General features: G+C 53.8%; 1 protein-coding gene across 5 annotated transcripts in view; it reads right to left on the reverse strand.

The window, feature by feature from the left end:
- Nucleotides 1-15179, reverse strand: part of LOC117903186 (nuclear pore complex protein Nup205) — a 56410-nt gene that overhangs the window by 33615 nt on the left and 7616 nt on the right. Inside the window, exons 1-6 of one of the 5 annotated variants that reach the window (XM_034815038.1) lie at nucleotides 14269-14450; nucleotides 14000-14195; nucleotides 13655-13936; nucleotides 11360-13599; nucleotides 2270-4207; nucleotides 1546-2193 (exon numbers count right to left, since the gene is read on the reverse strand). In XM_034815038.1, the coding sequence (XP_034670929.1) occupies nucleotides 1546-2193; nucleotides 2270-4207; nucleotides 11360-13599; nucleotides 13655-13936; nucleotides 14000-14195; nucleotides 14269-14377 (5413 nt within the window). In that variant the 5' untranslated portion in view covers nucleotides 14378-14450. Of the gene's footprint in view, nucleotides 1-1545; nucleotides 2194-2269; nucleotides 5466-5963; nucleotides 6320-8175; nucleotides 9807-10318; nucleotides 10484-10541; nucleotides 13600-13654; nucleotides 13937-13999; nucleotides 14196-14268; nucleotides 14462-15179 lie in introns of those variants that run through there. The other 4 variants (XM_034815042.1, XM_034815037.1, XM_034815040.1 and 1 more) reach the window with 4 other exon arrangements.

A 15179-nucleotide genomic window follows, 5' to 3' on the forward strand; every position in this document is an offset into this window, starting at 1 on the left:
CGTTCACATACACACATACACATATAGAATTCAGTGAATGCAGTCAGGAATAATCTGTTAATCTGTTCCTGTAAATCTGTCATGCACAGGCATGTATTTTGTTTTTGCCTTCGGGCTTGAGAATTAGCAAGTATTGTCAACGTAACTGCGCCACTAACTGCTCATATTTGTTATGGAAACGTCGATAAAGTGCCAACATCCGATGTTCAATCAGCTGTCCAGTCCTTAGCGAACCATAAAATAAACGAGTAATGTCTCAAGCTCTACAAAAATCGGTCGAGTGAAGGCCATGTTCCAGCGCAAATTGCGGATCAAATCAATAAGAATCGATATTGCAAGGGAAAAACCCACCCAAAAGCAGCCTCCGAATCATTTCGCTTTACTTTCCCATCTCTCATCGCATGTCAACTCATCTCAGCTCTTTCCCATGGCCCCATAATATCGTACCCGGAGGGCGCAATCGTCTCCATTCTGCTCTCCAGCCTCCCCTCTCTGCCTCTCACTCAGTTGCATGAGCATACAAAATATGTTGCCTGCTTTTAGGCGCATAAACGCAACTTTTTTGCTACGTAATATGCATTTCCCCGCCTCTGTGTGAGTGCCACACTGTGTACTTGTGTGTGTGTGTGTGTGTGTGTGTGGAAAGGTAAATGACATCAATGGAGGTTGGCTGGCTCCTCTAGGCCGCCGCCCCTGTCTGCTGTCTAGGCCTGGGGAGGAGTCCGTCTCCCGCTCTCTCTCTCTCTTTCTCTCTCTCTTCGTTTTCCTCTGGTGTTTACTTTTTGCTTGCATTTTGGTCTCTGTTTCCGTTTTGCTGCTTGCCTGCTTACAGTTTCCGGCTTTTGGCCAACACAAACACAGACGAAGGGGCGGAGAGCAAGGCTTATTCTGCGCGCGCCTAAGTATATGCAATGATTTTTTGTATTCTTCTTGTTGCTCAAAGAACAAACCGCAAAAGGCTAAAGATGAAGGATGAAAGATGCTGGCCGGAAGGAAGGCAGGAAGGCAGAGACAGGCACAGGCAAGCAGTAAGCCAACAAGACATCGCCCATCTGTTTGAGGACGGTAGGCAGGCAGGGTTTCGGGCCTCTACAAACTAATCTCGACCCCAAAACCCTTCCTTGAATGCAGTTTTAGGCTAAGAAAACTTTTCTAAAACTACATCATTTGCCCCCATTGTTTGATGATAATAGAAATCAATGAGAATTTGCTTTTTGTTGCTGCCGGAATAAACTTTTGGTGCGCTGAGGGAGAGAACTTGTTTGGCCCCTTGCCAGAAAGGAATATGAAAATGAAATATGGAAATTTATCCCCAATTGAGTTTTGGGCATAAAGTTTGCTGATCCTCTCGAAAATGCATTGGGGCAACTTATCGATTATTCAATTGCCGAACTGCAGGCAGCCAGAACTTTGCAACAGAAATGGAATTCAATTGCATTTGAATTGCATTTTTGGATGGTGGAAAAGGTAACCCAGTAACCCCCGTACATACCAGACTTAAAGCTATCGCTGTGCAGAGCATTTAATGAAGGTGTAAGAACTTACCACTGGGATCGTGATGATGCGGCGGTCCTTGTTGCTGGCTGTGATGCTGATGATGGTGATGGGGATTCGGGGCACAGAAGGCGCTCGATCCGCCGCCTATTGTCGGTGGTGGCACAATACCCGATTGCGGCGGGGGATAGGCACTGGCCCGATACGAGGGCGGCGGCGAGCCAACATCACATCGATCGGGCGGCACTGGCACGGCGACGGGCACTGGCACCGGCACTGGCACCGGCACGGGCACTGGCAGTGGCGCCCCAGTTGGCGGTGGCCCATAATGTGGCACCTGGGGCGGCGGTGGTCCTCCGTAGTGATGCGGTGGCGGTGGCGGTCCGTGGCCATACTCGGCCGCCTGCTGGTAGTGATGGGCGTGCGCTGCATGTGCGGCATACTGATGCTGGTGATGCATGTGCAGCATGCCGCCAGCACCTCCCGGACCCAGCTGGTGGGCATGGTAGGCGGCGGCTGCCGCGGCCGCTGCTGCAGCGGCGGCGTACGAGGGCGGCGGTGGGCCATGATGCTCGGGCACGGCATGCTCCGTGTGTAGCCCCAAGTCGGGGGCATGGTACATGCCAGCACTCAAATGTTCGCCGGGCAGCAGGACATGCGGTGCTGGCGGTTGAATCGCCAGCGGCGGCGAGCTATGAGCTGTGATAAGCAGTGTGGTAGGGGGAGGAGTAGATAAAGGTCAATGCAAAATGGGAAAAATCATTCTATAACTCACCCTCGCTGAGGCCAGAGCTGGCGCCGGGCGGCAGCATGCTGGAGAGCGCACTCAATGGCGTATAAGATTTTGGTGGCTCCACGGAGCCGGGCCGCAGGACGCGCTCCTCGGTGACGCTGGACTGCACACGGTATTGCATTTTGCAGTAGGCCTCTTGGGCGGCACCATTGCTGGCATTTACGTAGACGCCGGTGATGGTGACATCTGTGTCCTGGACAATGACAACGCTGGAGGAGGTGGGTCGGCTGCAGTCCTTGGCATCCTTGGTGCTGCTCGAGTCACGGTAGCCGCCGCCGCTGGTGGTTGTGCCGCCGCCGCCGCCGCTGCTGCTGGTTGTTGTGGTGGTGTCCGTGTTCGTCTCCTTGGTCTCCTTCGAGTACTTGGAGTCGTTGCTCTCCTCGATGAGGATGTGACTGCTGGGCGGCACCTTGTCCTTCAGCGAAGACTCCTTCAGCTCTCGCTCGCGCTCACGTTCGCGCTCACGTTCCCGCTCACGCTCTCGCAGCGATTCCTTGGTCTCCTTGGGCTCCTTCTTGATGTGCACATCCGTTTTGTGTGGCATCATCTTGGTGGACTGCTGGACGACGGCCTGCATCTCCAGCTCGTCGTAGCTCTCGAAGCTGCTGCAATCGCTGGCCAGATTCTTGTCCAGATGCCGCTCCACCTCGTAGGTGGCCGCCACAATGGCGCTGGCATTCAGGCTGGCCATTCGCTTTCTCGCCAGGATGCCCTTGTAGTCGCCAATTAGCTCCTCGGTGAATGGTGTCTTTCGCTTCTTCGGCACTTGCTTTGGCGCTGGCTTCGGTTTCTCTGACTTCTTGGCATCTGATGCCTCGCTGCCGCCTGGAGCCGCCGCCGCCGCCGCTGCTGCCGCCGCCTTCTTTGGTGGCGGCTTCTTTTGCAGCTTCTTTTTCTTTGGCTGCGGCAGAGCGGGCAGCTGCATTTCATCTCCCTCGCTATCGCTATCAAACTCCCAGTGCTTGCCCACGCCTCGGCCACCGGGCACATAGCGCAGCTCCCTGCGTGGCTCAATCTCTTTGGGCGGTGGCGGTGCTGGTGGCGTTGATGGCGTCGACGAGGACTCCTTGTCTTTGTCCTTGTCCTTGTCCTCTCCATGGCGCGGCGACTCCTTGTGATTGTTGTCATCGTCACTGCCATCCAATGTCCGTATCCGTGGCGGCTGTTGTGTCGCCTTCGACAGCCCCAACTCGTGGGCGGTGCGCGATTCATTCTCGTAGAGGCACTGCACCTTCGCCAAAGCATTCAGCGAGGCCATGCGATGCCGCTTGGGTCCGCTGTAAGCGCTCAGCTTTTTCTCATCCTCGGAATCGCTGCTCTCCCCAGAGCTATCGCTGTCAGGGCTATGATTGGCAGCCGCCGCTGCCGCTGCCGCCGCTGCTGCTGCTGCAGACTTTCCCGCTGGTGGTTTCTTCTTGCCGGGCGGTGGCTTTGTCGGGGAGGGTGATGAGGGTGTGGCCAGCTTGCGTTTCGCTTGCTTCTTGGCCGTGGCCGTGGCCGTGGCTGTGGCTGTGACTGGGGCACTGATCTTGCTTGGTTCGGACTGTGCGTCTTTTGTGGCTGCTGTTGGCTTTTCCACTTTCTTTTCTTTCTCTTTTTCCTCCTCCTTCTCCTGCTCCTCCTCCTCCTTGATCTGCTGCTCCACCTTGGGCTTGGCCTCCTCCTTCATCTCCTGCCTCTGCTCCTGCTCCTTTTGCTGCTCATTCTCTGGCGGCTTTTGCTCTTCGTTCGGTTTCTCCTTTGGCTGCTTCAGCGGCTTTTTATCCTCCTCGGAGAATTCCCGCAACTGCTTCAACGCTGGCAGCACCATCTTGATGGGCTCCTCATCCTCGGAGCCCGACTTAAAGTCGTAAATATCCTTGGCCCCCGCTCCGCCTTGACACCACGAGGGCATTGCCTTCTGGTGGCCACCCGCTGCACTCTGCTGCTGCAGGCGAACCTTCGATCCTGCCGAGGTTTTCGTGTACTTGATCTTCGGTCGCTGTTTTGCTGCTGCTGGCGGTCCAGGACCCTCCACGGGTGTCGCTGTGGGAGTGGGTGTCGGTGTGGGTGTCGGTGTGGGTGTGGGTGTGGGTGTCGGCGTGGGCGTGGGCGTGGGCGTCGCTGTCGGCGTTTCCGTTGGCGTCCGATTAGGCGTTGGTGTTCTTGTCCTTGCTGCTGTCGCTGTGCCAACAATCTCCTCCAGCTCCATTTGCACGGGCTCCGTATTGGAGTCGGGCAGTCGCTGTGTGGGATTCGTTGCCTTCTTCGTGGCCTTGACCACCTTGGCGGCTGGCTTGGGGGGCGGTTCTGGTGCTGCTGCTGCTGCTGCTGATGCTCCCTTCTTGGCTGCCACCTTGCCCTGTTTGGCGGCAGGTGGGGCAGGTGCTGCTGGAGCAGCTGCTGTAGGCGTCGCAGTTGGAGCTGCTGTGGGCGGCGCAGTCACCGTCTCCACTTTTGTCTTCTTGGCGCTCGTGTGCGCTGCCTTCTTGGATCCTTTCGATCCTTGAGATTCCTGTGGCGTCACCTTCGAACTAGCATCGCTGGTGGACTCTGGCTCCGTTTTGGTCTCCGGCTTTGACTTTTCCTTGTCCTTGTCTTTGTCCTTCTCTGGGGAGGGTCGCGGCGGCCGCTTCACGGGCATCGTTTTGCCGGGATTGAGGCTGGCTATCACCTTGACAGCGGCTGCCCGCGACTTGGTCTTGACATTCTCCGAAATGGACGACTTGGATATGGAGCTGACGTTCAGGGGCCCCTCACCGCTGGGCAGCAGATTGTCGAATCCGTGGATCTTGATGTCCAGATTTTTGAGCATCTTGTTGATTGCCCGCGCCTTGCCATCCTCCTGCCGCTCCTCGGGCGAGAGCTTGGGCGTTGTATTTGCGCTGGACTTGGAGCCACTGCCACTGCTGGTGCTGCTCTCTGTGGCTATTGCTGCTCCGCTTACTCCTGCTGTTGAAGGATCCTTTGTCTGCCTCTTGCCCGATGCTGTCGCTGACGCTGATTTCTTTTCCTCCGTCTCCTCTGTGGGGGCTTTCACTTGTTTCCCCACCCGCTTTTTCCCCGTCGTTCCGCACGCACTTGACGACGCTGGGGCTGCTGCTGCCGCTGCGGCTGCTGCCGCTGCTGCTGCTGTTGCCGTCGAGCGTTGGGCACGCTCAGCGACGCTGGAACGCTTCTTCGAGACCATCTCGTGGGGCTGCAATGAGAGCGGGTGGCCATGCCACACAAGGCATAAATAAAGTGCGGGACACAACACAAAACAGTGGACTATGGGAATACCCTTTACGCAAATATATTGGGGGATAAATGGACGGAGGATTCCACGTGGGTGTACAGGGTACAAACTAGAAGAGAGGAGCACAGGGGGAACCTCTCTGCTCTCTCCTCCCTCCTCCACCACCACATTCTCTCTCATTTTTCCAGCGTTTATTTAGTTCAAGTGTCCGCACGTGACAAACAAAAGGGAATGAAAATGCTTGCTAGAATGTTCCCCCGAATGGGGGACGAAAGAGGAAACTCCTCTCTCTCTCACTCCCTCTTTGGTAGGGGGAGCTGGCATGCTGGGCATAAAGAGGAATCCTCCCTTCAAGAGGAAACATTTGGGAAATCCTCGAAATTCTTATTATTTTCGTGTTCGAGAAGATTCGGCAAAACGGGTAATGGTTAACGGTTTAACGGTACCATCCATGCTTACCTCTCTTACTCTGTCTTGCTCGCACTCACTGGGCCGCTATGGCGACTGCGGCGGCAACAACGACGACGGCGACGGTGACTTCGACGTCGATGGCCGCTGTTCTGCTGCTGCTGCTGCTGCTGCTGCTGCTACTGTTGCTGCTGCTGCTCAGCCACGCAACGGCACTCCTGGGCATCGGCAATGGCTCTGGATACCGTTGAACGATACCCATTTGGCGCTTCAATCGGGAAGTCGGTTAACCCGCTTCCCAAGTCCCACACACAAAAATATTTAAATGCACTTTGAACAAACGTTTTTCGCTGTTTGCTTATTGTTTTTTTTTGTTTTGTCTGTTTATGTTTGTTTGATTTTGTTGCACGTTTTGTTAATATTGCAATTGTTGTTGCATTTTGTTTGATTTTGATTTCCACAGCGGTCTGCAATACATACACACATGCATGTGTATACACGTGCGTGAGTGTGGGAGTGTGAGTGTGTGCAAATAAACATAAACGTAAACAATTTTATTTCGTCACAAAAATTATGCAGCACGCACACAGCCGCACGTACGCGTACGCTCTCTCTCTCACACACACACACAGAGAAAGAAATCCCATTCACACAAATTCACACACATGCATGCATACAAATATGCACAGGGACAAGGTATATTACATTTTATTGTAAGGCAATTCCTGCTCTCTCCCTCTCTACTCTACTCTCTCCAGCTAGGAAAGACCGCTCTTTCAGTGGGACTTTACTTTTTGGCCACATTTGTGTATGTTTCCCACTCAAACAAGTTTTGGGTCTCGCGCTTTTGCACTGCCTTACCTTCTAAGTAATATAGCATGCACACACACACACAACACACACACACAGCCCAGCCCACAAACAGGGCGCGTTTTTCCCCAAAACGTTCATTTACACTTTTTTTATATATTGTAATTTCCAGTTATTTTCTCTTGTCTGCTTTTTCCATATATGTATGCATTAGCAGAGGCTACCGCCTCCCCTCTGGCAACCATCCATCGCCCTCCACCGCCCCATCGCTAACAAAAAACACCAGAGGCTGGGACTCCCTACCCTCCCTCCCTACCACCCTCTCTCTCACTCACACACACACATACGCGCGCCCGCACTCCCCTTTGTCGACAATCAAAAAGAAAACGCTTTGGCGTGCCACACACAAAATGATGCAAACATTTTCCCAATTGGCATTCGATTAAGCCAAAAAGGGAGTTATAAATGCGAATACGAGCGCCACCAACGCCACGAATCATTAATGCCGCTCGACCCTTACATTTGTATTCTACAGAATCGGCGATAATATCCGCGCGAACACGCACTCGATAAACAAATCACAAGAAAAAAAAATAAATAAACTAACGCACATTGGTGTATGTGTGTGGCAATGGATTTATCGATAAGATATACCGCCTGACCCTCACAAATATACGCAAATATACATACTCAATTTAAAAATATACCGTAAATATACCAATGCAAATCTTATGGATCGATTTTGATATTCGGCTTTATATTACTAGCTAACTGGTTTGCTTAGTTCTGAAACTTTGATTGTACCCGATTGATTAATCAATTTTCCCATGATTTGATTATTTCAAAGGATTTCTTTATTGTATTGTTTATAGAAACAAGGATTAGACACAAAAATATGTGACTTTGTTACATGGCAACTACACGGAGACCACATTTTTGATACCTGTCATCGACATATTTGGAGTATGGACGTGTTGTATTCCCTTTTCTTAATTGTTGATAACTATTCATACACTTAAATACAAGTCGATCCGAAAATGCAAGGTAAACGCCACCCCATTACCAAACACACCATGATTCACGCTCCCTGCTCATTTTTGCGTTTCGTGCACGAGCTCTCGCTTGGGATATATCGATAGTGAAACGATTTGGCGGTAACATCTGCTTATTTTGAAAATAGCCAACAGCACAGAACAGTTCTGGAACGGTTTTAGAGCGGTTCTGAAACGTCCATCCATCTAGAAAAGCTTCCAATCATCTAGGGAAACTAAACCCACGCACCTTACACCCTGAGACACATTGAAATTGACCAAAATCATTTTTAAAAATTCTAAATTTTGCATCCAGACTTCTATTAGACAAAAATTAGCCTCCGTGGGGGCTCTGTTAGGCCTGCAGAATGCTTCACTTGGCTCCGTTAAGTCTATAAATTGTTCCATTTGGTGAATAAAATAATTGTATTTGTATGTATGTAGATAACTACTCTTAAAAACGACAAAAAGCGCACTGGTACTGTCTGACAATTGTTTGAACTTTGCAGGTTTGACGATGGAGCAGCAGCTGCGGCATCGCCTAGTCCCATTCGCTGCGCGACCAAACGACACGAGCACGTAGCACCTCCTCGATGGACGCCAGCAGGGCCGAGTCCTGCTCGAAGGCCGCTGTGAAGCCATCGGCCACCTCGCGGATAACCATCAGCGTCTCGCAGTACAGATTGCAGCCCTGCTTGTCGAACAGATCGACATCGCCGCCATCCTCCGCGAGGGCGCCATGCTCCTGGGTGGGTGCCTCCTGCGCCATCAGCAGGAATGGCTCGACAATGATGTTAAAGAGGCGCAATAGGAAGCCGCTGTCGCTGCCGTACTTCTCCAGGCTGGCAATGAAATGTCTGAGGAACTCCTTGAACACAACATTCGCGAGAATCTTCTTGGGCTGCGGCTGGGGCTGGGGCTGGGGCTGCGGCTGTGGGTGGACGCCTTCCCGCAGCATTTGTTCGGCCATGACGGCCGCATCGTTGCGCAGTCCCTCGTCATCGTCGACCAGCAGCAGGAGCACCAGCCGGGCATAGCGGCCGAGGATCTCCACATCGCCCAGGAAGAGCTGACGTCCGATTTCGGTGCCGATGCGCTCGCACAGTCCGATGGCCTTGTGCCGCAGATAGACTGGCTGCGTGGCATAGCTCAGGATCTGCGCATACTCCAGCAGCAGCACCCAGATGGGCTGCGGCAGCTCCGCCTGGCGGTCCATCAGCCGCTTGATGGCCAGCACCAGGCCAAAGTGCACGTGCGCAGCATTGTTCTCCAGCCCCAGCTCCAACAGTCGTTCCAGATCGATTATGGGATTGAGGGGCAGTAGCAGCTGCAGGATGCCAATGCGGCCGGCCAGCTGTAGGCTCCAGCAATGGGGCGGACCCTGCTGTCCCCAGGCGTACATGCGGCGCAGGCAGGCGTGCACCGAGGGCGACGAGGCGATGCCACGGGCCAGCTCCTGGCGCTGGTCGGGCGTCAGGGCCCTGTGGTAGCGCACAATGTCGCTGGAGAAGCTCAGAACCTTCACGTCGCCGGCATTGACCAGATCGGGATGCAGCGGTGGCAAATCCTGCAGCGCCACGTACAGCAGCAGCTCACCCTTCAGCTCCTCAATCTCCATGGGCGGCGGCTCTGTGCCGCACAGATCCTCGACAATGTGCTTCATGGCAGCGCCCGCACCGCACTCCAATCGGTGCAGATGCAGCCCAAACACCTGGAAGATCTTCGGCGAGAGACGCTCCCTTCGGCACACGTCATAGATGCGACCAGGCGACACCGCGTACACCTGCCGCAGCTCTACAATCAAACTCTCTTCGAGCTGTCCCTGTGCCACATCCTCCAGTATGGCCACCAGCAGCTCCAGCATTCCATTGAACAGAAAGACGCTACGGCCGAGCAGATCCAGCGTCACTTTTGGCAGTGTCCTTAGCATCATTCGTATGAGATTCGGGCGGCTCCAGCGCAGTCGCCGGTACAGCTCCAACAGCAAACGCTCTTGGCCATGGATACGATTGTGGCACAGCATTGGAGCAGCCTCTTGGGCGGAGGATGGTACCTGGGAATTGGAGTCGGAAGTTAGTAGAAGAAGCAATTATCCAGAGCTCTATTAATCGATATTTATCGAACTTATCGATAATCAAATATGTAGATTTCAGCGGTTAATAGATAGAGAAATGAGCAAGGATCAATATTTATAGATAATGAATAAAGAAAAATGAACTAAGATGATGAAATTATCAACCGATTAGTTATCGATATTTATCGCTCGATGAAAAATGGTTTAAAGCTGAAGAAAATATCGCAAACAAAATCATGAGAGATATAAGACTATGAGGATCTTTAAATCGATATTTATCGAACTTATCGATAAACAAATATGAAGATTTCAGCTGTTAATAGATAGAGAAATGATCAAGGATCAATATTTATAGATAATAAATCAAGAAAAATGAACTAAAGCTGATGAAATTATCAACCGATTAGTTATCGATATTTATCGCTCAATGAAAAATGGTTTAAAGCTGAAGAAAATATCTGTAAATCATTCTTGCCACTCTCCCTACTCACATTTAATCGTCCATGCAGCGCCATCATTTGCACAAGGATGCATTTTAGCCGCCCAAAAGCATCCTGATCGTCCACGAAATTGCCAAGCACCGCTGCGGCCTTCTCGCGCGTCAACACATCCGCACAGAGGCTGATTTGCAGCAGGTCTGGCACAAAATGGCTCAGCTGCAAAAGAGCGCAAGAGGATCGAGGATCAAGCAAGAATCGTTTCGGGCGGACTCACCTTCAGTGTGGACTCGGCGCCCTCCATCGACGAGGGATAGAGCCGACTGAGCAGCATGAGCATGCTCTGCAAATGAATCTTTTGAGCGCCATGCAGCGTCCGCGGACCGAGTGCGGCCTGGGCCAGACCACGGCTAAAGTAATTGTACAGCTCTGGGTAGCGCGTGAAGAAGATGCGTCCCGTCATCCGATTGCGTATGTGCAGCTCGCCGGCGTCATCGCGCGGCCGTTCCACGCCAAAGACACGAACGACAAGCGTGGCCAGCAGCAGGCTGGCGCTGTTCTGCTCCGCCCAATCGCTGGCCAGCAAACCATTCAGCGTGCAAACGATGCCGCGCGCCACAAACTCACCCACCAGATCGGCCAGCTCGCTGCTGCGGAATAAGGCACGCATTATGTTGAGGGCATGACAGCGAGCGGCGCCCGTCTGGCTGGTCTCGCACACCTTGAGCAGCCGCAACATGCAGCGATGCAGCGTGTTGTGGGTGCCCAGCTTCAGCTCTGAGCAGACGAGCGCCTGCAGCATGTAGGGTATGCCCGCACTGCGACGCGTGGGACACAAACGCGATGGGGATTGCTCCGCCTGTGGCTCCTCCTCCTGTGGCTCTCCCTGTATCATGTCAAGCGCCTCGTTCACCCAAGCAGCTGGCAAGTGATTGAGTGCCGCCGCATCGCTGTGCCAGAAGCGGCGACAGAGCATGCTGAAGCCCACATAGGCCTGCTCGAAGGCGCCACGATGCTTGATCTCGGCCAGCAGCAATAGGAAATGATCACCAATGGCCGTTAGCTGACTACCGCTCAGCAGATATGCTCCTGCATCCTGCTGCTGCTGCTGCTGCTGCTGCTGCTGCTCCTCCTGCTCGAGGGGCGAACGTTCCACGAGGCCGCCGAGAATGTTGGACACTTCCTTGATGCTGCGCCAAGCGCAGAGCAGCACCATTTGCGGCGTGGTTTGAATCTGACGCAAGGCATCGGCATCGAGGCGTCGCCGCAGCACATTCGCCACCTGCTGATCCGTCTCCTGGTCACTGGTCTCCGGCAAGTAGCCCTCGGGCGCCACGCTGCTCACCACCGGCAGCACCACCTCGCTTATGGCCATGCACACAGCGACCAGATCCTGCACATATCGCCGCCACAGCGGCTCCCTGGCCAGCTCCTTCAACGCCAGCAGCTCGATGAGGTGGCGACTGGCCAGCAGCAGCCCGTACATGGGACTCAGCTTGGCCGCTTCGGCGAGATTTGTGCTGGCCAGGGCCAGTGCCTCGCGCAGCGGCTGCAGCAACCACTGCAGCGCCGCATAGATGCGCGGCTGATAGCGCACGCCAGGGGGCAGCTGCACCGCCAGCGGCGTCTCCACTTGCTCGGCCTGGCAGTGCACCTGCAGCAGATAGGCGCCCGTCAGCGAGTCCGGCGGTCGCAGCGACTGCAGCAGCTCCAGCACGCGCTCGGGCTGGATGCGTGTGCGCGGCTGTAGCTGCACCAGCAGCTGGGCGGCCACTAGCTTGTTGTGCTCGTAGCTGTCCCAGAGGCAGGCCTCCACGCGTGCCGCCTGACTGGCGGTCAGTATGTCCTTCATGGGCATGTCCAGGCGGCTGCACATCAGCGCACAGCTCTGGAGCAGACGCAGCGAGAGCCAACGGCGTCCGTAGTTGGCCGAATGAAAGAGATTGTCGGCCAGCAGGGCCATGAGTGCGCGCAAATAATCCATTTGCTCGGCACCCGTGGCCGTGGGACGCTTCCTGTGCTCCGCCAGGCAGAGCTCAAGGCGTCGCATCACCTTCAGCATGTGGCCAAAGCCCAGCTGCCGTATGTGCGCACTCGGATTGTTAATGTTGTGCTGCAGATAGTGGCCAATGATGTCACGCTCCTCGAGGCTGAGCGGCTCACTGGGCCGTGCCGCAGCGCTCACAAAGCGCAGCGTGAGCAGCCGCAGATGATCGTCCTGCCCCACCAGAGCCTCCCGCAGCCGCTGGCTGTGCGCACCGAGCAGGCACTGACGCAGCTCATTGGACTCGGCGTTGCGTGCGCTCAGTATGGCCGTCAGGGTGGTGCTGAACGGCAGGGCCGTGTCGTTCTGCAGCCAAATGTGACGCAAGGCGCGCGGCTCCTCTTTGACGGCTTGCGTGATCAGCGCCTCGATGGCGGACAGTCGCTTCGTTGGGTCCTGTGTGGCCTCCAGCAGCAGCTCCAGCCATTGATGGCGCCAATCCTCGAAGGATTGCTCCTTGCGCGAGGCCACCATCATGGCCTTAAAGAGCGCATCGACGGCATCATCCACGCCCAAATGCTCGGGAAAGACGCGTCCAAAGAGGCTTGGGCAATGCCCGATGGCCTCGCGTGCACCCCGAACGCTGACAAGCTTCTCCAGCGCCACGCAGCCAGCATTGAGGCTGTCGCTGCCATCTTCGAAGCGTGCGTAGACCGCTTGAAAGAGCGCGACGTGGCCGCTGGCTTGGCCATGCTGCAGTATCTGCGTGAAAATGCCGCCGCACATGTGGCGCACCGAGTCCGTGGCACTGCAAATGTTGGCCAGAGCGAAACGCTGCAATGCATGAAGGATGCGCTCGTAGCCGGGGCATAGATGCGGCACGGGCAGGCCCAAGCTCTTGGAATATGCATGAAAATGCTTGGCCATGTACACGAGCACGTTGTTGAGGCTGCCCTCGTGGGCGGTGTGGTCCAGCAGGCGATCGACAATCTCCGCTGCCTGGCTGCCAAAACGTTGGTAGTCCTCCGGCAGCAGCACATTCAGCGCAGCCGCCTGTATGGGCAGGCACTCGATGGGCAGGACCCGCGACGACTCGTCCAGATACGCCGCCAAACGATCAAAGAATCGCGCATTCTTGGCAATGACAAGGCCGGCAATCGAGCGCACGTCCCACGGTGTGTCCCTGTGGCGGGCCACCTGCTCGGCAAGCAGCTGCACCGGCTGCAGCGGCGCATCGCTCGGCAGCTGATCGCCCCACTCGGACAGCACACCCACGTGGAAGCGCAGCACATTCTGCACGAACAAATACAGCTCGTTGAGGCGCGTGGGCGACAGCGCCAAGGGGCCATTGCTGCAAGAGCAAGTCCAATTGAAGCCAAAGCACACAGACAAAGACAAGGCCTCACCTGATGTCCCGCCAATAGCGTTCCAGCGCTATGCTGAGCAGTGGCAAAAAGCTGGACAGCTCGTGGCCCAGTGCCTCGCGGCCATAAGGGAAGTTCTGCAGACACGCATTGGCCGACACAAAGACATCGTTCACCTGGTCGTGGCTCAGTGGTGGTTCTGGTTCTGCGGCGGCCACTGTTGCCGCCAATTCACGCAGCGCCTCTCGCAGTGCCGCCAACAGTTGTGGCTTCGTGTGCTGTGGATGGCCCAACTGTTTGGCCAGCGATTGGTCCGAGAAGAGCCTGACAGCGAGGTGGGAAATGGGTTAGAGTTTGTCGGTTCTTTGTGGTTTTCCTGCTTCTAACTTGATCAACTGATTGCGCACCGAGTGCTTGAGGGGACTGGCAAAGAGCACACTGGCCAGAAATTGCTCCACCGCCAAGCGACGTGCCTCCTGCTCTGCCTCCTGCTCGTGGCGTGCATGGAAACAATTCCGGATGACCATCACCTGCTCCGCACTGCTGCTGGCCGTTGCAAACTGCTGCACAAAGCTATGCGATGCTGCAATAAAATCGAATCAAAATTCCATCATTTGGCGGCATTCGAGACGCTGGCAGTGTGGGGCTCTACTCACATCGCTGCCACTTGTGGGGCACCGGCACGAGGGCGTCGCGCAGTTCCGCGAAACGCTTGGGATGGGCGCACAGCTTGATTGCTGCCACCCGCAAATTTAAATCGTTCATCTTTCCTCCTTTAATATGTGATCGAAAGAAAATAAAACAATGGGAATGGGGAACACGGGGAAAGCAAATAACAACAATAAATCCAAAACGCGCCGGGAGCAACAGGCAACAGGCAGTTATCGATAAAATATACCGACAGACCCTCAATTTAAAAATATACTTTAAATATACCGTAAATCTAAAATCATTTTCCTCGACTTTGATCTTCTGTTTAATATTACCAGCTAGTTAGGACTCTCAACTTTAAAACTTAAATTTTACTCAAATCCTCATTCAATTCTCTACAAGATTGGCTGATTTTCATGACCTATCTTTATTGGATTGATTGCAAAACAAGGTTAAAAATAAAAGGTTCAACCAAAAAAAATAACATTAAAAGTTAGGTTGGTGAATTTGGAATGTTGCTGGCCAACCAATAGTATGGGCACTTGTGTACCCTATTTGCTCCACATTTTACCAGCTGCTTTTAAAGCAGAAAATCCTCAAGGGACATTTAAAAAAAAAAACGGATGGGAGTTTCGATACCCTATATTCTTGAATATACCTTAATAAATTGTATATATGAAACGGATGGATATATATTAATTACCATACCCTCGCCACAGGCACTACGCAACACACACACAGACCGCCACACAGAGCATATGGCAAATGTATCAGTTATCGATAACTTCTCGAATACCGTAAATATACCAAACTTAACCCACATATGCCCCGTTATTTGGAACAGCTTAACAGCTTCAAGTTTATGTTTAAACGCCTTTTCTAGATCAATCCTGTTACCGTTATTTGGAACAGCTTA

This window comes from Drosophila subobscura, chromosome A (assembly GCF_008121235.1).
Source record: "Drosophila subobscura isolate 14011-0131.10 chromosome A, UCBerk_Dsub_1.0, whole genome shotgun sequence".
Classification (NCBI taxonomy): domain Eukaryota; kingdom Metazoa; phylum Arthropoda; class Insecta; order Diptera; family Drosophilidae; genus Drosophila; species Drosophila subobscura.